This window comes from Haliaeetus albicilla, chromosome 2, assembly GCF_947461875.1.
Source record: "Haliaeetus albicilla chromosome 2, bHalAlb1.1, whole genome shotgun sequence".
NCBI classification, from domain to species: Eukaryota; Metazoa; Chordata; class Aves; order Accipitriformes; family Accipitridae; genus Haliaeetus; species Haliaeetus albicilla.
This window is the reverse complement of record NC_091484.1, coordinates 30606886-30630316: the sequence shown is the minus strand read 5'-3', so window position 1 is coordinate 30630316 and position 23431 is coordinate 30606886. Positions and strand designations below refer to the sequence as shown.

The 23431-nt window shown below is 41.6% G+C and overlaps 1 protein-coding gene across 3 annotated transcripts in view; it reads right to left on the bottom strand.

Annotated features, from left to right (window-relative positions):
* The window catches only part of GLI3 (GLI family zinc finger 3), a 215009-nt gene that overhangs the window by 56873 nt on the left and 134705 nt on the right, over positions 1-23431 (bottom strand). For all 3 annotated transcript variants that reach the window (XM_069812338.1, XM_069812329.1, XM_069812318.1), the window contains exons 5-7: positions 17562-17767; positions 12331-12477; positions 4468-4669 (exon numbers count right to left, since the gene is read on the bottom strand). In XM_069812338.1, the coding sequence (XP_069668439.1) occupies positions 4468-4669; positions 12331-12477; positions 17562-17767 (555 nt within the window). The remainder of the gene's footprint in view (positions 1-4467; positions 4670-12330; positions 12478-17561; positions 17768-23431) is intronic.

Below are 23431 nucleotides of genomic sequence, written 5' to 3'. Positions count from 1 at the left end.
CCTGAAATTAAAGATGGTATCAAAGCAAAATCACAAGGGGGCAGTACCTTCATTCTCCTTAATGACTGGCTTCTGCATGCTTTATTTTGCAGCTTTTTGTTTCTAGCGCAGTCCTATGTTGTGTCATATAAAAGCATTTTGTCCCAGCTTGCTTCACCTGGACAGTTCCTGGTCTGATTCCTGTCTCCTCTGAAGACTGCTTTCTTTTTCACAAGACTGTTACGGCTGGGCAGACAGTTTAGCCTCCGCAGGCTTCCCAAGGAGGTACCAGATTAACCAGAGCTGCAGCTGCAGGGAAAGGTTCTCTTTCCCCTCTGTGGGCCCTGGACTGGAACATGCTGAATGCTTAGACTACTTAACACATGCTAACAGAAACCTCTTAAGGGCTTATCATTTGGCTGAATGGAACAACTTCTCAAGAACAGCAAAGATCGCATCTATAGCATCTAGGCAACATTCCTGGCAAATTTTAGCTTCTCAGTGAAGAAGTGAAAAGAGGTCTTTTATTTTGTACAGGAAAGTCTCTTCTTCCCTAACTTCCTTCTGATAAATTAGTAACTTTGCTGATGCTTTTTGGAAATACTCAGCATTAGATAGGTATCTGCCATGAAAAATGCTGCCAAGTGTAAACTGGACTAAGTTAAAAGTGATTGGAAACAAGACCTAAAAGTAGAAGGATTGTGTAATATTAAGTACAGTTAATGCTACTGATGTTGCCTAAAATACAAATCCTTCCTGTCTCGCAATTCCATCTAGTGGCCTGCTGAACCGTACCATTTTCTTGCAGCAACTCCTATGAGATTTACCTGCAAGTTTCCATAAGCTGGGATTTTACACTAGGAAAAGTTTTTTCTACCCTTTGATCACTGTTGCAGACAGGATATTAAATGGGATGAACCTACAGTTTGATTCAGTACAGCAGTTCTTGTGCTGAATGCATTATTTACAAGACAGTGAGCTGCAATAAATTAAGTTTTACTGGTAGTCTTGTTGCTATTTAGTCTTGGTACTTATTAAAGCAATGAAATGTGGCTTAGGTTTAATACCTTACATCACTGTTTATTTTGGTGTAACTCTTTTATAGACAGGTTCACATGGGAGAAGTTAAAGGGCATCAACAGAGGTGAGTTGCAAAGCTGGAAAAAGAGCTAGCTCTCTCCCTTTTCCTCCTTTCCACCAGGAAGAATGGAGATGTACATTTCCAACTTTTCACATTGAACAGGCATATTCTTATGAAAAAGAAAAAAATTACTGATTCAGAATCACGTGAAATTTTGGATTATGCATTCCTGGAAAGTATGACCAGGAAGTGCTGAAAGATTCAATCAGCCATAGACTCAGTCACATAAGCCTTGCTTTCTTCAGTGATGCTGGTTCACAAGACTCACTGTTCTACTCCTTAGCATTCTTACTCAGTCTCTGTCCATAACTCACTCCAGTTCCACAACTGTCTTCAACAAAACTATTCATCTGACTCTGGCTTTGCAGGAATGACCCTTAGGTTTGTGATTCTATGTGTCAAAACCATATACCAACCATTTCCAGCTGTGGAGGAAGAGTAAAAGGAGGGAAGACTTACTCCACTGTAGAGACTATGCCAACTTTCATGCACTATTTGCTTTACCAAAGTTACAAGCTATGAAAAAGGAGGTTAATAATTGAAGTGCCATCCCATCTTAATGGCAGTGGGGATAGTACACCTCTACAGAGTACATGTATTTAACAGATGTGGTCCAAAACTGCTGCCAGCTATTAACATAAATCCTATTCCACATTATGGAGCTTTGTAATTGGGATCGTGGTTACATAGATTGCAGAGTTGTATTGCAGAGCTATGATATCATACCTGTGAAATACTATACAGCTACTGAAGTACATCAGAGCTGTGAAGCACAACCATTTAAAAGAAGTGCTTAAAAAAAAAAAACAACCAACAGCCCTTATACTAATACCAAACATTTACAGTGCTGTCACTTTCAAAGTTTGGCAGGCTCATGGTTTCTAACACACCAGTTGTATGCCCCATTTTCTCCAGAAGCGCAAATCCCCACAGCCAGTTTTTGAAGTTGTAAGTGTGTCATTTTTGCTGGAGAGGCATGTCTGAGCCTTGCCAAAAATGGGTCTTTTAGATATCAAGAAATTGCTGTGGGGACTTGCTTCTTTGCCTCATTGCAAATTGAAGGTAGAGGCTGCTTTTAAGCCAGGGACCAGCAGCACTCTTTGTTTGAGTGCCATAAGTGCAAAACCAGTATTTTCTGAGACTTGGGAGGCGGGGGATTTTTTTGGAATACCAAAACGAACTTTTCTCAGTTAGCATATAGCAATGTCACAAATACAAGAATGTTCTGCAGTTGCATCTCCATTTTTTCTGCTGCTTCTCTTAATTTTCTTCTACTCCCTTTTTTTGAAGTTCTTGCTTTTATTCCCTCTCTCTGTGCCCTGTTTGCTTCCCTTTCTTCTACAGCCTCTGCCCACCTCTTCCCTTGCTACTCTGCTCTTCTGCCTCCAGAACAACCATTTTTTGCTGTTTTCTCGCACCTGCAAGTAAAGCGGTCAAGTGAAAATCACAGCATTTCTGATGGTACTGAATGATAACAGTACTTCCTTGGTACAAAAAAAAGATAATTTAGCCACAGAAAGTCTAATCTTTGAATATACAAACTGGCATATGAAAAAAAGCTTGGATACCAAGAAGGATCCAGGGAACTACAGGCCTGTCAGTCTGACCTCAGTACCGGGGAAGATTATGGAACGGTTTGTCTTGAGAGCACTCACATGGCAAGTCCAGGATAAGCAGGGGATCAAGCCCAGTCAGCATGGGTTTATGAAAGGCAGGTCCTGCTTGACCAACCTGATCTCCTTCTATGACCAGGTGACCCGCCTAGTGGATGAGGGAAAGGCTGTGGATGTTATCTTCCTTGACTTCAGCAAGGCCTTTGGCACTGTGTCTCATGGCTTGGACAGGTGTACTCTTCGCTGGGTGAAAAACTGGCTGGCTGGATGAGCCCAGAGGGTTGTGGTGAATGGGGTGAAATCCAGTTGGTGGTGGGTCACAAGTGGTGTTCCTCAGGGCTCGGTGTTGGGCCCTGTTCTGTTTAATATCTTTATCAATGATTCGGATGAGGAGATTGAGTGCACCCTCAGCAAGTTTGCAGATGACACCAAGTTGGGAGGCAGGGTCGATCTGCTTGAGGGTAGGAAGGCTCTACAGAGGGATCTGGACAGGCTGGATCGATGGGCTGAGGCCAATTGTATGAAGTTCAACAAGGCGAAGTGCCGGGTCCTGCACTTCGGTCACAGCAACCCCATGCAGTGCTACAGGCTTGGGGAAGAGTGGCTGGAAGGCTGCCCGGCAGAGAAAGACCTGGGGGTGCTGATTGACAGCCGGCTGGATATGAGCCAGCAGTGTGCCCAGGTGGCCAAGAAGGCCAATCGCATCCTAGCCAGTATCAGAAATAGTGTGGCCAGCAGGAGCAGGGAGGTGATTTTTCCCCTGTACTGGGCATTGGTGAGGCCGCACCTCAAGTGCTGTGTTCAGTTTTGGGCCCCTCACTACAGGAAAGACATTGAGTTGCTGGAGCATGTTCAGAGAAGGGCAACCAAGTTGGTGAGGGGCCTGGAGCACAAGTCTTATGAGGAGCGGCTGAGGGAGCTGGGGCTGTTTAGTCTGGAGAAGAGGAGGCTGAGGGGAGACCTTATCGCTCTCTACAACTGCCTGAAAGGGGGTTGTAGTGAGGTGGGTGCTGGTCTCTTCTGTCAGGTGGCTGGAGATAGGACAAGAGGAAATGGCCTCAAGTTGCAGCCAAGGGAGATTTAGGTTAGATATTAGGAAAAATTTTTTTACTGAGAGGGTTGTCAGACATTGGAATAGGCTGTCCAGGGAAGCGGTTGAGTCACCATCCCTGGAGGTATTCAAAAAGTGAGTAGATGGGGTACTTCAGGACATGGTTTACTGGGCATGGTTGATGGTTGGACTCGATGATCTTGAAGGTCTTTTCCAACCCGAATGATTCTATGATTCTAAGTTCTAGCCAAACATTTTAATTGAACGGTACCGCGCATCTATGCTTTACTCTTTGATGATTGTAATGTAGGAACATTTCACTGTCCATTGTATCTATGGCCAGAAGAACCCAAGTGACTTAAGTCACAAACATATCTCAGAGCTTCTTTGAAAACAGATTCCTGAGCACACATATACACACTGTTACTGCTGGTCAGATGAAGTACTTGCACTGGACAATAATATGTGAAGAAGTCCCTTGTGGTTACCTTTCTGAGCAAGAAAAAAAAGTATTTTGTATTTTAAATTAAGCTCCAGCGAACAAACATTATAGAAACTGCAAAATACACATATTCACAAAACAAAACAGCTACTTAAAGATGTGAGTATACAGTCACATTTGCATGTGTGTATATGACACACAAATGAGAATATACAAGATAGGTAGAAAATGCTATTCTTACCTTATTGCACTTGCAGATAAGTGGCCATACGAACCACTGGCTGAGGAACTGCTACGAGAATTATTGAGAATCGTGACCAAGGAATTTGGAGACGTCCGTATCATGGTCTGAAGGTCAAAGCTGTGATCAGATAGGGGAGATATGGACAACGTGCGCTTTCGGCTTGGTCTAGCTGACAATCTCGGACTTGGAAACCTGGCGCCTGTTATGTAAACACAAATAATTATCCACCAGGGTACTTAATCGCATTTATTTGCTATCAGTGATGGGTAGAGGGAGTCGCAAGACACCAACATGCTGTGACAAGCCCACTCTCTCCACTTGTGATCTACTGGCTACGATTGAGGAAAATTAGGAAGAAAAATCTATCTTCCTGTGGCTTACCTCAGGGGAGCTCTGTTTATTAATGTGCAAGCAAAATGATAAATTGCTAAACAAAAGGAAAAGACTTTTATGAGTTATCCCTCTCATTTCTGGTGATTTATGAATCTGATGGCTTCTTAGACATTCACATCATTAATTCAACCATGAGCAATGAGACAGTGGTTCAGATCTGGGCTACCAGGAAACCCAAACTTGGATCATGTTAATACATACAGCCAAAGCTAAACTTGTAAAATACAGTGTAGAAATGAAGAGGCAGCTTTTCCTTTGTTGACCACAATTCTGCCTGGTTGGTACTTGATGCAAAACTAAAAATCAGGACTGAAAAAATACTATGAAGGCCAGCTCTATCAGCGGAAGTCAAATTTGCAGCATTAGACTGAGAAACAGTACGCTTTATTCAAATTTGTTCAGGATCCCATGATATTCTTGTGTTGGGGTGTACAGGGGCCTACTATTGCCAAATTTCTTTAAAACTAGAGATTAAGCTTTTCGAAACAGCAAAGAGAAGACAACCATACATATACCATTTAAATAAATACATATTACATTTCTAGATTTTCTGTGCTGCTCTGAAAATGTTTACCTCTTCTGGTCTGTTTCACCATGTCATCCCAACTCTCTGCAGTCCTGACAGAAGAGATATCACCTTAAAGTTCTTCCCTTTATTTAATTATTTTTAATCTTGGTTGAGACTGAGAAGGAGAGAATTAGCTTCCCCACTGCGTACTGAACTATTTCCTTTAACAGTACTGTCACTTCTACCTTTTTAATCCCTTTAACCTGTGGTAAAGGACTGAGTCCTAATGATCCTGACAGCCAGGGTCATGCAGGTCTTGGGTTCTCCCAGAGTCCCTGACGTTCTCTGTAACTTGCTAACAATTCACAGTTGGCCACAAGCCTCCACTATAGGTCTGCCTTTCCTAATTCTTGCTCATGTCTTGGTGCCCAGGACCATTTTTCAGCAGGGTGTTTAAGTTTACGTGCCTAACATTAACCAGGAGAAGAGCACAACTGACTCCAATTAGACTCACCTCAAGGACAGAGCTGGATTAGAATCTGCAATTATGTTTTCCTTACACACCTGAGTAGGTTGCCCTTCTTTCTGTGCATGCTATCCAAGATTTTCATCTGGTATTAAAAGCTGCCATTTTATTGCTGCTGTGACTGTGTGATCAGATCTCCATCCATAGCCCTTATCCTAAGCTATGCTTAGATTTGCTTCAACTAGCCAACGTGGGTGTCAATTCTCTTTGGCATCTGGCTAATACAGAGTTGTTTTTCCTTCGTGTTCTGTCTCTGCAATAGGCCTTAGCTCATACTGCTTCAGTCTTTCAATGAATATACATGCTCTTGATTCATCATTTAAAACTTAGGCATAGCCATTTATTTCTTCCTAAAAGCTACTACATGTTATTTTATGTAATCTGTTTTATCTCTTTTTATGAGCTTGCTATTGTACTGTGTCTGCTTGATATTTTGTTAGTCCTGTGCTTATGTCTTTCAAAGGCAGAGATCAGCAGCTATGAGAAGCTGCAACATATTTAATAGGGAAATACAAGATATATGTCATGGTAAAATAAAAATAGTAATACTTTGCACTTACACCCTTCATCCACAACTCTCCTCTGCTGACTGTTCAGTGAGCATGAATGAGAACAATGCCTCTGAAGTCACTAGTGGTAACATAATTTGCCTCAGCTGAGGATACAATTCAAGTGCTTTATAGGTGAATAAACTCTGTTATTATGGTTTTACAAGGGGATAGCTAAGTACAGGTGTTCCTGGTTAAACAGCAAGTGAAGGGGACAAGGGAGACCTGCTAGACATTGGCTGACCAGCAAAATTAGATATTACTCAAGCACTGCTACCGCAGTATTCTGTGTTACTACCAGTCATCCTAATGGTGTGCTATATATGACAGCAACAGTTTGCAGTCATGTGAACATAATTACAAACCCCCTGTTTTCCTCAAACTGATGGGCAGAGACCTCATCATGTGAGCAAGAAGGCAGCAGAGATGCTCAGAGTGGACAAGCAGAGCTCCCTCTCTTTTGATAAGTAAGACCTAGTTAAATTTCTGTGTTTACAACTAAGAGTCACCATGTGCTACTGATGGCCGTGTATGAACAGTTTCAAGTGTGATTTCCAGGAGAAACACTTTAGAAAAACTACTTCTTACGGATCTGAAGTCCAGTTTTGAATCTGCACAACTGCAAAGGGATTGCCACTTATTTGATAAATTCATTACAAGCCTGCTAAACATGGACTGATGGCTACTGATGCTAACCAGACAGGGGGTGCATAGGTTTGATCAAAAAAGTGGAGCAACTGTTAAGAATGCTAGCACCTGAGCATCTCTCCTTTGAAGCTAGACTGGGCAATAAAAACAGGAGACAACAGTTATGTTTTGCTGCCTCTGCAATTAGACACCATCTATTTTCTGTGCCCCAACCACCTAAGCGGACTCGTTGGTACTCTTGCATTTCCGAGAGGATGGAACAAGCGTTACCAACAACTGTTCAAAGCTCTTATGATCTTGAAGAGAAGCACGGTCCACCCTCGACAGATCACACAGGAGGGCTTCAGCCACAACACGCAGCAGTCTCAGGCTTCCTCTTCCCCTCCAGGCAGCGCCTGTTTCAAGCCTCACCTAGATCTGGGAATTCGGCAGTCCCCTCCATCTACCTGGGATGGGAACAACCTCCTAAGGGCCAACAGTCTCCTGCAAAAAGGGAATATTTCTGCTTCACAGCGGGAGCCAATGGCTGAGGCTGGGCAAGAGCTCTACAGAGTCTGACCACAGGAGAAGGGGATTCGGTTCAAGGGAGGCCACGACTTTCAAAATTGAAAATACAATTAAATGGAATTACTGTTTTTTCAGATCTTTGTGGTTTAATTAGGTTTCACATGCCTAAAAAGTCTTAAGCATGAGCTGACCACTGGTTACGCTGCAGGACATTTTCTAAACCATTCATTTAGCGTAACATCAGTCTTAGTTAGTATATTACTATAAAAAGGAATAGGTCACAATTTGTCAGTGCCTCTGAATACTTTGAACCAAACTTTTCAGCCTTACCCAGGCATTTATTTTAAAAACAAACACTTCAGTATTTATTTGGGAATTTGAGATGTTCATCTGCTCACAGTGTTCTCCCACTGAAGCATTACATTCCCTGCTCAATAATGCTTTAAAACAAAAAAATGCAGGAGCACTGATTCACTAAAAATCCATTTACCTCTGTGCAAGTGGTGAAAAAAACCCATCAGCTTTGGCAAAACATGCAAATGGAAGCTGACAGTGAAGATTTGTTTAGGAATGTCCCCTTTTTGGAGTAGACATTATAGTAATAAAAAGTCAGTAGTTGATAGTAAAGACTTGAGTGTGCCGACAAAAAAATCCATCAGGTGTCAGAAGAAAAGATCTTATTCCTCGGGTGGAGATCAATTCTAAAATAACAGATATCTGTCTACATCATAAATTTCAAAAATGGAATATGCCATCCAGCAAATTTGCCCATGAATTTGATTTCTGAGTTGAAGTTTTTAGCATTGCTTAATCATTTATAAGGCAATCTTCAGACATGTATCATTTATTCCATCCCTTTAAATCAAACTTCTCTGAACATGTCTCAGGCACTAGTTTTTGTTGAAGGCTGTGAACATGGGAAGTTTGATTTTGTTTTTACATTAAAGCTTTTTTTCTTTCTTTCTTTTCCTTCCAGTTTCTGCTCACAGATGTGTAAACTTTCTTTTCACTTCATGAAAGTTTGTCATAATTTTTGTCTTAGTTTTCAAAATGGTAAGTCTGTCATCAGTATAAGAGGAAAAGGAATGGCTTTGCTACTCCACCCTCATTCCCCAACTGTGCCTGAAAATCAGAAATCAAACCCAATCCGAAGCTTCTCACATTGGCTTAACTCTTCAGGCTGGCCAAATTCTTTACATCAATTGGGTTCCTATCAGTGTCTCTAATGCCAAAGGGGTAGGTCAATGCTGAATACCTTTGAAAAAGAAAAACCTCCCATTCTGAGTGAACATAGGCAAAAGTTAATCAGAGTGAGAATATTAATACTCTCAGGGTCAATCTAGCAGCCTCAGTGAACATGCTTGTCTTTCTACTGAACACCATTTAGAAGCAGAGTAAAACATACTCCCCAAGTGAAAAATGGAGGTATCAAACCCAAAAGGCTGTGATTTTTGGAATTTTTCCAAGTGCTTATGACAGTTCTGGCACACAGTATCTTTACAGCCACAACAAGGAATTTCAGTTGCTGCTACTGTGATACTGTCCCCTGGTTATTTTGATATTATACTTAAAGGTAGCACATCTGACCCTTTTAGATCAAGCAAGAAGACGGGAAGACTTGGTCAGGGATTCTGGCCACCAAAACTGTAGAAAAGCTTCATAGCAGCGAAGAAAATTCTGGTCCACTTTTCAAGCCACACAGGACAGGATGAGGAAAAATGACAATCAAGCATAGAAAATCTTGGCTGTATTCTTCCACAATACATTAGACAGTTCATGGACAGTGAAGTTCAGAGCTTCAAGAAGTCTACTGCTCTTTAGCCAAGATCTAATTTTCTGATTAATGCTTCTCCCACTCATATCATCCCCATTTTGAAATCAGTTTTCCAGCAACACAGAGCAAAACAAAAGGCCCAAAACTGCACAAACTGTATGTAACATGCTTTTCAGCCCAGTGCATGCCGGTGTTGGCATTATTATACGTACTACAGGAGAGGGTAGAGATGCCAAATTACTGTGCTAGATGCTGTACAAACACATAATTAGGAGACAGACTTGCTTCACAGAAGAAGAACAATGTCTTGTTTGTATCTATTTGGTTGTTGTGTGGAATAAATGAGCAGCAGCCTTTGAGCGAGTTGAGTCAACTTGCTCAGAACTTGATAGCAGATAATGAGGGAAACTACCAATCTCTCTTCTGTTTCCTTTGACAAGACTGGGCAAAGGTGAAAGAGTACTTTTAAGATCACCATACAAACCCTTAAGAAGAACAATCCAAACAAATGGCATTGCTGTACTTTGTTATTAAATGCAAACAGGGACATTTTTTTTTTTTTTTAAAAGTCTTAATATCGGCTTCCTGCTAATTGTTTTGTTCCTGTTTCTAATCTAAAATTCTGACAAAGAAGAAAGGGGTTTTCTTTAGCATGATGAATGATAGGACATTCAGATTCCTACTTAATGACAATTAATTTACTGTATATCCATGCAAGTTAAGATAGTTTTAATTAGTTTTTACAAAGTAAAAGGGTAACTTCATACTCTATTTAGATAAAAGCAGCTATTGCCTGACTAAACACATTCTCATCAAATATAGAAGGTGAGCTGAGTGACCCTACCAGGATTCATTCTTATTTTAATTCTCTATTTACTGTTTAAAAATAACCCATTTGCATAATAGTGCTACACATTTTTTGTCTTTAACTCTGAAATAATCCCTAATTGAAAAGTTGCTGCTATAATGAATCTGAAACGTGTGATCTTAATTTTTAAAAACAAACACAAAACAAATTAAAGAGCGCATTTCAAATATATTGTAGCTAAACCTGGTGACAGCAAATATCCTTATTAGAGATACTGTTAGGTACCTTTTATGAATGGGCTGAAGTTATGGGCAAAGGTCAAAACATTTTCCCTTAAGAAGTGATAACATTCTTGGGATGCAAAAGCTGTAATTCTATGTAGATTAAAGCATACACAATCTCTACTAACACACGAAGGTCCTTTATGCAAATGCCATTATTTGTATGAGTACTGCAATGTCTTCTGTTTTTCTTAAGTTTTCTGGCATACATCTGGGTATCTATCTTCCTATAGACTGAACAGACCCATTCAATCAAGTCTGCATCCAAATATGTGGTTTGGTACTGCTACCTACACACATTCCAAAACTCTCTCCCAATAGAAACCAAAAACATTGAAAGCATAAAATATCCCTGCTCATTGCAGGTGGGTTTGGACAAGATGACCTTTAAAGGTCCCTTCCAACCCGAACTATTCTATGATTCTATGATCCTTTTACTTCAATGAAATCATGTCCATTCATACAAGCTGGCTATTTGTCCTCGCAACTGGAACATAGCAGCAGATCTGCATTACCTGAACCATGCATAACAGAGTTTCCATTCTGCAAGGTATTATTAATATGCATCAAATGCATTAGCAGTGTACCTCATCTCTCCCTATTCCCCTCAAAATTCAAATCAGGAGGTATCATATTCTTAAGCTTTCAAGCACTGAAGCCTGCACATTAATTTCTGGTTTTAGTCCAGACTACTTATGTGGGTTTGTTTCTGAAGTGGGTTCAAGGTATGTTACATTACTGTAAAATCCCTATGCATGCTACCAGTGCAGTGAGACTGGTAACAGAAACTGAATTTAAAAATCCTTCACTATCAAGGTAACAGAATGAAAATAGTTTCCCTGCCCAGTTCCACAACTATCTGTCTTGCCCGATTCTTGTAAAAATTGTTGGTCAGTCAACTACTTCACACTCCCCGGCATGTTATGCAGGGGTAGCTATCCATATTCTCATGCATTCCAGAGTTGAACCTCCCAAATCCCACACTCCTTGAGATCCACAGCTATGGCATGCAGCCAACAGCATGGAAGAGAAACTTCATGCTAACAAAGATTTTAAAAAGCTGTAGGACAACAAGGTGGTCTAACGCTATTGTGTTGCTCATACTTTCAAGTAAGAGTCAACAGTCACCACCTTTTATTTCCCTTGTTGGAAGGAACCAAGTACATCCCAAAAAGTATGTAAGCATCTTATGACCAGAGGGGAATGGTCTGCATAATCCCTTCTGGCTGATCAAAAGCAGCAGTAGTGAGCAGTTTGGAATGGGGTGCTCTCTTTTCCTCCTTCACTAGAGAAATGGAGACAGATTAGAGGTCTGAAAGATGCTGAAGTGGGAAAAGAAGGCTATTAATATTAGGGAAAACTAAGTCAGGATCCTTCAGAATTCAGCAAACTGCTTCTCCTTAGAAGTGGTTTCAAAGCCTATCGGTATATGATACACAACTTGTAAGGATGGCTAACACTCTCTGAAAATGAGGGGAGCACGCTCTCCTCACAGAAAAACAGATGTAAACTTTTTATTAACAGGGAGCTCATCAGGGAAATACTCACCCTAACGATGAAAGTGAGTTACTGATTGTGAATAGAAAAGGACATTTTCAAAAGCACTCAAGCCCTGCTGGAAATAAAATTTATAACCTGTTTTCAGGAGCAGTCCTGTTCCTCTCCCTACTTACTTTCAAAGTTTACTTTTAGACTTGACGTAACCCTTGTACATTTGGCAATCAATGCTTTGGCCCTCCAGCCTCATGAGGAGGCTTATGTTGACTCCCACTTCTCTATCTGCGTGGAGGCCTTTTGGGTCAGACCAGGAACAACTCACGTAGTTCCCTTTGTAGGACTGTCTATATTTCTAGAAAATGTCACTTACTATCCATGGCGTGAAGATACTCCATATGAAAAGCACCAGCTCCTGCAGTGGCACCTGAAGGAATGATGTCTGCATATGGGCTGCGCTGGCCTGCCAACAGAGCCATCTGATGATAATATTCAGCTGGACTGACACCAGCATGTGGAGCTAAAAACACAACATAAAAAGGACCGTTAATGATGTAAGATAAACAGGAAGGAAAGTTTTATCACATTGCTGGTTTCTCTGGCTATTAAAACAGCTTGTTTATTTTTTAATATAATGCAATGTCTGCAGTATGCCACCACCGGTCAATGTATTTCAACCAATGATACTGCAAAGACACCATTCAAGAAACAGCAAGGCATAAAATATTAACGAGCTCAGTGATCTCATATTTTTGTATTTATTATTAAGTGACTCAAGAAGTGACAGGCTGACAGCAATGGAAACTAGTATAATTTATTTACTGACATAAAAAAGCAGGAAAACCTTTCTAGAGCTTTATTCCCATTTACCTTATCCATGGCCCAAAGGACTCCATCTCTAAGGTAACAATGTGGCTGAACTTCCACAAGCCTACAAGTTTCTGGAGTCTGCTTAGAGGACAAGAAGATTTTCGCTCACAGTGGCAGTTTATGTATAAGTTTAGGAGTAAATGAGGACAAAGCATGTTCTCAGGACAAATACTAGTTGTCCATGAATAACATAGGGGCAGTTTTCTGGGAGGACAGACTGAAGTCAATGAATGTGGCCATCCCATCCTTCAAAATTCACATACGTGTACTTGACACATGAGCATGTTTGCAGAGTCAAAACCACAGACCATTCCGTCAGCGAGATCATAAGCGATGCAGTCCTCTGATACTAACTTATATTAGCCTTTCTCTCCTGTAAAAATAATACACAAGCTTTCTGTTCCCCTGCAGTTTTCAAGCATGCCATCAACTAATGGGCAACTCCGGACAAACACAAAAATCCACATAATTTTAATATCATCTCATCTCAGCAGGCTTCAGATGCTACAGTAGGTAGAGGGTCGTTTCACGGGCTTGTGTGAGAAGTACTCATAAAATAAGCTGAGCTCCATCTCCTTGATCCCGACTCTGACTTGCAATGTGACCTGAGGTGAGCAGCCTTCCTCTCTGCTCTCTACTTGTCTCACTTGCAAAACAGTTGAAATTTCCTTATACTCTGTTCACCAGAAGATGGTACGTAAGTTTGCCTAAAACACTTCCAGGTTCCTTAGGTTAATGGGCTATACCTCAACAGATTATTTTTATATTCTTTCATATTATTTAATGATACTTTTCTTTGATCCCAGCAACTGAATCTTGAATGGAAACAAAATTTTAAGCTGAAATTCTCTGAATTACCAACTTAACCTGAATGTTGTTACTTACACAGTATTACTAAAAAGGGTAATTTATGTTTACGTTAAGAGAATCAGATCCTAAATGCAAACCTTAGAAGCAAAGAACTGATACTGACACTAAAAGGAGATAAACATGTCATTGGAGTTTGGAGAAAAGTTTATTCAGCAACAGATTTCTAAAGTGTATAATCTGTCTTTATTTTTACCAAAGAAAATGGAAGAATGTGCTTTTGATGTTATAATGTTAAATATAACTAATTTCAGGAAAGGTTCAGAAAAATAAAAGTACATCAAACAGGAACAGGAATGGCATAAAAAACGAGCTGAGATAAATTAAAGGTTGTTGGTATTTTTTCCAAATTACAAACTGATTTCTCAGTTAAATATAATCTACTTCAGCCATCACCACTTTCTGTGAAATTGCAAGAAAAATATTCAGACCAAATTTTAAAAGAGGAGTAACTCACACTGAATCACTGATTTTAAAAGTTTCATAGTAGTAGGTAATCATTGTATCTTTCCAGACACACTTAAAATACTTCCTGAGCTTTCTGACATAAGTGTCTGGGTTAACTAACAATAACACTGGATGCAAACGTTAAAATGAACTGCTGCAGAAAACATAGTGAGCACATAATTGCATTACTAAATGTTCCATATGCTGAGAAATGCTCTGGTGCTCTTTAAAGATCATTCCTTACTACCTTCTTCAAACATAAAAAATTAGCCTACTAAATGATGTATTGCTTGAAGGGTAAATGAAGGGTGAACAGGAAGGCCTGCAGCCCTGAATCTTCTCCTGTTTATTCCTGGGTAGCTTCAGCTTTGTCCCTGTTTTTTTTACAAGGGGAGGCATTTGCTTCTGCATTGTGGGCACTGCCGAGCTTCATTTGAGCAGTCTGCTTTACACACACCAACAACTCAATCCTTACCCCTCCGTGTTTCTCAGGAGTTCTTGGCCACCCCCGGCCCACCAATTCTACTGGGTAAGGTGAAGAGACAAGACAGAAGACACTCTACCCTTGCTGCTGCTGTGGCAGTCATTAATTACAGCTGGCAAAACTTGCAGTGAACATGAAACTGCTCTTCATTATGTTCCAGATTGTTTTGGCTCCTGGCCATCCCCAGATATGTGAGTCGACAGAGCAAGCCCAATAGTACACTGACCTAATTATCTAACTGGCCTAAAGCAATTAGGGTAGCAAGAGAAATCTTGCTATGACTTTCAGAAGAACAACAACTTCCACGTTTTCATAGTTCAAATGCTACACAACTTAAGCCATGATGTCCATTGTATCATTAGTGCATTATGTGTATGTACCCCTTTAAATCACAGGGGTTTTTTATTTGCATTCTAGTAGTGCCCAAGCCATGACTTGGACTATCTGATCCCAAGAACCTACAACTGAAAAAAACATTTCATTGTATACTTGACTGATCACACAACAAACTATGGATTCCAGAGAACAAATTTAACAGCTTTTCAATAAGCATGTTGTTTTACTGAAATATCTCCAATGCCTCAATCAAGTTAGTGTATTTTCACGAGGTGCTGCTCAACACCTGGGCTGTAGTAACTGATCAAAGATGAGCTGTGAGCCTAGAGGAAACAAGAAGTAACATGTATTTGTTTAAAACCCAAAGAAAGAAGCTTAAGCTAGTAAGTTTAGCTTGTACTTATGAAAGGTTAAGGTTGTGTATACAGTCAACAACCAAAGCTCAGGGGATGAGCATTAAGACAGAGTGTACTCAACTGTGTTGTCCACACCTGAGTGTCTTGTGCCATCTGAAAGCCCGTGGGTATCCAAGCCACCTACATGAGGCTGGCAGGTATAAGACAGGCCTCAGAAGAGAAAACTGCCTTTCTGAGGTGGCAGCTGGAGTTGAGGCAAGGTATTTCACAGACCTGAACTGACACCAAACACTTACACTGTAGACAGATGAATCTTCGCACCATCATAGTTACGACAGAGCTCCAGACTCAGCTGGTAACGTGCAAGTGTCTGTATTTGGGTGAAGTGAATAGTTCTCTAAGGCTCCCCTGGCTGCCGTACCTAGAACTCACTGGACTATAATGGCAAAACAGCACACCAAGATCACAGACAGATTTCTATACTGTAGAGACCTAAATTTAGATGTCAGAATCCGAACCCAAATTCTACCCTGAGACATCCTAGAGTTTCAGAGAGATTACCACTGGCCTGGTGAATACAGCAAAGCACTTCTAGGAGATCTCTTCCCTTCTGGAGTGTCAGTTGGGTGCCAGGTCAGACACCCTAGTGTATCTCAGATAGCACTATGTGCCTATGTATATGCAAGCGAATTCAGCGTTGTGTACCTGAGACCAAGAACGTACACAGGTTAATGTCACATGGTTGTGTAATATGTGGTTTCCTTCCCTCCCTTCCTTGTATGTGCAACTGGAGCACACCTTAAGCATAAATGAAATTCTGCAGGAATGTGATCCGAAAATTACTGAAGGAAAGATGGTAAAGTGTTCTGCATATTAGTTTTTGTGAAAAACCCAAATATACATAGGGAGTTTTCCCAATTTATGCCATTACATTACAGCTCTATCATGTTTTTCCTGTATCAAAAGCTCCAAAGCTCCTTGAGTCAAAATATGTATTTCTGAGCATTCAAATTGTTTCTTCAAAATATTTTTTTTAATACTTTGGCTAAAATAAAAAGGGTAGAATTAGCAAGCATTCATACAACATGCAAAGCGCTGCTAGGAAAGCCCTACGTGCATGCCATATACCTTGACTGACAACAGGTCATTAAAATTTATTCTCATAAGAATATGTGCCCATAACTAATGGATTAACCGTAAAGTTATATGTTCTTATAAGCGAGGATTAATTAGTTATCCGTTTGGATAGGGTGCACTGCTCATTTTTCAAATTCAGCTAAAGGCAGTTTAACTCCGTTTGGTAAGTTTCTGCATACATGGGAAGACCTTTCCCATAGTTATAATAATAGTTTAATTATTTTCACTACATACATGTTTCCGAGTATGTTATATTTTAGCTCTCTTCAGCAAATGCTACAATTCTGAAATGTCAAACTGCTTACTCTATTAGAGAAAAACACACGGCTAACAAGACTGAGCCTTTCTGCAACTCCATTCATTGCTCACTTCAGCAAAATTCCCATTGAAATGAATAGGAAATGTGCCAGAATAATGACAAGAGCGATCGCAGGTGTTCACTTCAACCCAAATAACCTGGAAAGTAATAGCCATGGTCACACCAAGACCTAAAGCATCGGTATTTCAAGTATATTGCCCACCATTTAAACTAAAGGGGCCAGTCCTGATCACTAGCCGCTTCTTCTGTATCAGCATCATTTCATTTGGCCATATCATTGGCTAGGGTAAACCGAAATAATTCTATATAACTTTAACAGAACTATTAACTAAACATAACAAATCAGTGCATGCTTTACATGATTGAAAATACTATTTTAATTAACAAGCCTTTCGCACCTGAAGAACTCCATGGTTATACACTGAGGTACACTCACAAAGAATCTGGCTAGATTCAGTGCAGATACAGCAGATTTCTTAGGAGATCAGAATCACATCCTGGGTCAGCTCCACAAACAAAAGATATCACAAGACATACACCACCCTTCCAGCTTAAATTTTGAATGAGGCAGGGCTTTTTTTTTCCTCTTCTCCCTGAAGTTTCAACATTTGTGAGATGTACAAATGAGCCGTGATCGGCTGATGAAGTATTGAAACATTTATGACATAATGAATATGTCTGACAAACCTGCTGAAGCTGCTTTGAACAAGGGGGAAAAAATGCTGACAAGATTAATATAATATTAAGTTGCTACAATGACAGAAAACAGGAAGCCTGTCTTAACCCACCGTCTGTTGGGCTGAGTCCACGGGCTGCTGAGATCATGGAGAGGGACGGGCTGCTGTGCAGGGACCTGATGTAGTCCATGTAGGGGTTAATGTATGGGTGTGGGGTGCTGAAGGGAGACTCTGATGTTGCAGCAGGATTTCGGTGTGGGGAAATTCTAAGGAACGGAAGCTCCGAGTATGTTGGGCTACTAGATAAGGCAGAAGGCCTGGAAGAAAAAAGAAAGAAAAACAAACAAAAAACCATCCAGGTTATCTATACGATAAAGAAAAATACTGTAAAGGTAACACATTCATTTCTTGAAGAACAACAACTGGGTTGCACATGTAATAACTTCCACTGAAGTCAACTGCCTGGAAAGCAAAAGGATAGGAAATGAATTCTTCTCTGTACCCATTATTAGCAACATTTCTCTGACCAACTTTACCACAAGTTTATATTTGGTTTAATCTTTACATCCCTCAATACCCATTCCCAATGGAGTCCAGCAGAAAATCACTTTAATTAGTGTGAAATATGCACCCTGTGTAGCACAAATTAATTCTTGCTGCAATATGGAAGACATACTGACATGCTGAATCATTTGCATCTTCGAAACCACGTGACTATTGGAAAACAGAGTTTTGAGAGCTACACTGTGCCCACTCCCTTCATTTGCCTGCTTATTCTTCCTGAAAGTGCAAGATTGCACATTTATACAGAATTCGTTTCAGAAGACCCAAACTTTGTAAGCCATTAAGACAGCTGGGTCTTTTGGAGCATTTTTTTGCTCATGTCCCTTCCCATGAAAGATGCAGAAAACTTGGTGGCAAAGGAAATTGATGCATATGTTTGTTTTTAGCATGGCACCAAAGACCAATGCCTTTAACAAGACCACATTAATTAACTACCTCATTCTTGTGAAAGGAGAGCTGTGGTGCCTTCTTAGGCTATGTGTATGAAGCTGTGATGAACCAAGGCTGAAAGGCGAGTTCACAGCTGACAAAAGATAAATAACCTGCCATAACCCTCCCCATCATCCCACCCTGTCGATATGACAGCGTCCGGGCTCTGCGTGGAGACCTTTCTCTCACAGCATCCTGCCTCCAAAGGCACTGGAAAAAGTCCAAATTTCATCAGAAGGGGTTGGAGTGCCTGCCCTTGCCAACCTGCTTTTTGGCAAAAGACAATGATTAAGCCTGTCATGCACTTGCTGTAGTCCAACTGGTTGACCTGAACTAAATGCCTTTTTGTCCCTGTTTTTCCAATTAATTTAGCATATATACAGCACAGACACAGGCAGCAGCTGTGAGAGCAGTGAGGGCAGCCTGTTCCTTTGATGCTGCTGGCTTACAAAGAATAATAAAACAAGAAATGTATTTTTTTTTCCTTTAACATACACATACCATGATCAATGGACATAGTTGTTGTCACCTAAAAGGCCAACAGAACATAATATTACATAGGAGCCAATTCTGTCCTGCCATCAGCTCAGAAATGCTAGAGTATGAGCGGGACAAAGATCAAAGTTATGCATTCCTAACACGATGCTGGCTTCCCTGCCACAAAATCCATGAGGGCTCATAAAATCTGGGGAACCAAGATTTTTCCTGTTGTGCTTTTCTCCCTCTTTTCCCTTCCCTATTTGGCTTTTTTGTGTTTCTTGCCCTCCTACGGTTTTCTACAAGGTAAGCCTATTTAGCCTTCCCATATGAAATTACCTCCTAGCTCCAAAGTTTGTTAGAGAGCTGCATTTGTTGCGTGCTAGCAGCAGGTACCGGCAGTGCAATCACTCCTTTGGCACCCGACCAAGTGACCCACACGAAGCCCAGCCACTCACTGGTACACCTTCACCGTATTTAAAATGCACCGAGAACCTGAAACCAGAAGCCATTTTCCACCACTGTGCAAAACAGGCATCTCCTTTCCTCAGAGCACCTTTTGTCTGCGTGGTTTTGAAGCACCTTTGTTTTACGATGGAACTGCAGCTTTACTCTTGTTGGTACAGTGAAAACTGACCAGCCATGAAGCATTTGCTGTCTCGCGGTTCCCTGCCAGGCCAAGTGTGGAAGGCAGGAGCCTTAAAACTCATGGTGATGTAGGAAGCAAAAATACCACAGCTGGATATCACATTACAGAATGAATTTCCCATCCTGGCAGTGAGGAAAATACAGTAGTATAGCAAATTTAATACATGAGTAACAAAGAAACTAAGTTTGGATGTCATTTTACAAGTCATTTTTTTCTAATGCGATCTCAAGTCAGAAAGAGTTAGAAACCTGAAGAGCATGCCGGCAAGCAGGAGTCCTGGCCTTATCTGGCACATATCGAACAGAAAACTGTTTAAAAGCTTTTGCAAGAAGGCTGAAAGTCTGTATCAGCCTCAGTGATTCACTCTCCAGCTGGCCAGCAGCCAAACACAGCCGCAGGAGCAAGATTAAGAGCCAGGCTGTCAGCTTGTCCCTCCAGATCCAATGGGAGCCATTCAAGGACACTGGGACTCAACCACTTCTCCTCCTCAGCACTGCCTCTTCCTCTCTCTGCTCCTCTGAGCTCCTCAGTTTTCCAAGGATGCTAGGGAAAGGATGCCGACCTGGGTAACATCAATTGACAACAGGCATATAAGCTGCATTATCAGAGGCAGAAATAAGGAGTCATCAGATTCCACATAAAATTCCCAGCTCTGGACTCTAATGTTTACTAATCTCTCTCCAACATCTGATTTTAATGTGCTGCTAACTTCTCTGCTTACTTCCAGCTTGTACTTTTCTCACTCCGTTGTGTTTCCAGACCCTCCTTTCCCTGCAGTCCCATTTTCCCTCCTGCCTCCATCTGCTCTCAGAGCTCCCACTGTTTGAGCCCTCCTGATTTATTCCAATAAACGTCACATATTCTTCCCTTCCTTTCCCTCCATGATTAAACTTTACTATGAGCACCTTTCGAAAGTAGTGTTTAACTCCCTCCTTCAAACTAAAATGTTAGAAAGGGTGCAGCCAAACACACTTACTAGTAGCTACTGCTTTGCAGCCTCTTTGCATACCAATAAAGAATTACTTTTGTCCTGTAAACAACAAACAGTACAGCCCAGGAGTGGCTCTGCAGACACTCACTCAGTGACAAGCAAATCAAATCTCCAAATGTGGGTGGCAGTCCACCCCCATCATCTTTATTTCACATTTACTTTGTCACCAGCCTTGGCAAATAGTGTTCCGCCCTGGGTCTGAGACTACTATGTGGGACGCAACGAGGCTTCAGCATGAGAAAAGGCAGAAGCATTTTCAGTGATACATACTGCTTCAAACTTTATGCCTTACCTGTAAACCAAGGGAAGGCAGAACTTGCTCTGCATCCTCTCCTACACAGGGTTTTTCCTGTTCAACGACACACTGTGGGCACTAAGGCTTCCTTCAGAGAGAGGGACCGAAGCAGATGCACACTCTTTTCTGAATCAGGACCTTTCCGTCTACTCCCAGAGATCCTACAAACTCAACTCAAATTTGACACAAAGCTTATCATACTTTCAATACTTATTTGAAGTTGGAGGGCTCCAGGTTTGGGAGTAAGAGAGATCCTATGGCTGTGTTTTATCACTGCAAATTTTTATCCTGGCACATTAGGCTATTTTATTATTTTCTCAGTAACTTTGATTACATCTACACCCTTGACGCAAAGGAGAAGCAGCAGAGCACAGGGCCGGCTGTGAAGGCGTCTCCTCCTTTCTGTCCAGACTGCCCTCCTGCTCACCGCTAAGGTGCGGAAATACCGTGACTGCCACACAGCTTCCTTATGTAACTCAGGTCTTCCCACTCCCCACTCATCTCCAGCCTGCCAACTCCTCCCTGTCCCGACTCTGATGCTCTGGAGAATCTCAACTACTCAGCACGAGCATGGCGCACACGTGCCGAGGCAGTGAGATCAGTGTAAGGGCAAACAGGTGTATTTTTTCCTATTAGTCATGACACTTTTTTTTGATGAATGTTGCAGAGGTGTCTGCACAGTCGTAAAAACTTATGTGGTCACACCAGTTCAGCAGCTGTGAACAGCATCAGATGTATGGCAAATCACAAAATGCATGAAGCCACTTTTTTTTTTAATGCTTTTTCTGACCACTGCTGAACCACAGGTGAGCTGTATGTAAGATTTCAGTTATTACTCATGAAAACTGTGTCATTTTGTTTTGTTGCTTACAGCTGCAACAGATGAACTCTGCACAAGAAGACTGACCAGCAGCAGGTTTGGATTTTAGCCACCAGAAAAACTGAACAAAGTGCAACTCCTTTTTCAGCCCGTGCAGCCCTTTTTTTAACTGGGGAAGGAAGATCATGGGAATCTGAGAGTTGACATAGCAAGCATGAGTGAGTTATACGTATTTCAAAATGATCTGCATGCACAGATCATTGCCCACTATTAACCTGAAAGGATCACACATTTTTCTATCAGCAGAGAGAACGGGGGTGGGGGGGCTCATACCATATACTTTAGGATGGTTTTTGTACCTAAGCATTAGCCAGGTTTACAATGAAGAAGATCAGATGCTCCAAATTCAAGTGGAAATCCCATCCCCTTCTTTGGTAGTAACAGAGTGGCTAACTTGTGCAGGTGAAATACCGCTGTCTGCCTATGACTAGAGGTAAAAATCCCCAGGCAGGTAAGCAAGCACAGAGCTTGTTGACTACGTGGGCCCATCAGCCACCCTCTCTTCTCAGTGCCATACTGACAGGATTCAGGATCACAATTTCCAGTCTCTGCCCATGTCCCTGGTGCAGTAGGGTGAGGTGTGACAGGTGTCAGATTAGCACCAGATATTAGGATAGAGAAGGCACAGAGTATTCCCTACCTTACCTCATTTTTCCCTTCTAACTTGCACCTTCTCTCCCACCTATGTGCCTGAACTGCTCCTGTGGCACAAGGCAGAAGAAAACCACAGGTGGGAATATACAACTTTCTTGAATTCTCTATGTTCAAAAACCTAAAATATCTGGTGATTTTGAGCCTCTGAAAAATGAAGACTAACAAAAATATTAATAGGTGTTTATTTTTCAACCTGTAACTGTTCAGAAATTTCATAACAAAACAAGAACACTGAACTCCAATTTCCCATTCTCCTTTTTCCCCTTCCTAAGTCACACAGCTTTATCATTCATGTAGACCTAGTGAAAAGCCAGGCAGAGGACCAGACCAAAGTACCAGGAAACCATCTTACATGGATTTATGCTTGTACCTGAGTAAGTGTGGTTAGCCCAGGAATTGGAGGGGAGGGGATAGGAAGAAAAGACACCCAGTTCAGGGTCCTGGGGAGCAGCAAGGGCCAGCTGCTTTCTAAGGGTAGGCAAGTCAGGAGCCAAGGTTAACCCCAGCACAGGCAATGCACTCCATGCCACCAGATCCGAGCTGAGCGACCCGAGCCAGGTGCTGATAACAGGGTCCATCAGCAGTCTGAGACAAGGCAAAGTGACAAACCAGGTCCAGGGGGGCCAGTCAAGTGCAGAAGGAGATAGGGCCAAAGACTTCACAGTAGACAAGCTACACCATGGCTCTGAGGGGTCCATCCAGGAGAACAGCTACCTACAGTGCAGGTCCCAAGATGCGCGCTACCTACAACATAGCTCAGGCAGGGACTAAAGACCCCAGTCTGAGCTTAAAGAGGGCTCCTGGGTGCATGGGGTGTGGGTGGAGGTCCCAGATGAGGCTGTTTAAGGCAATTATGGCCTATTAGTGGCCTCAGGGTCCTCACACTGGGTTTCTTTGCTTTGGAGTCTTTGAATTGCTCTAAGACATGCCAGAATACCAATACAGTGCACATTGTCCCTGTTTTTGCAACTCTTGCAACTGTGAAAAGTACAGGGGGCCCTGGGGCATACTGCGACGCCCACACTTGTCAGAGAGCACTCTT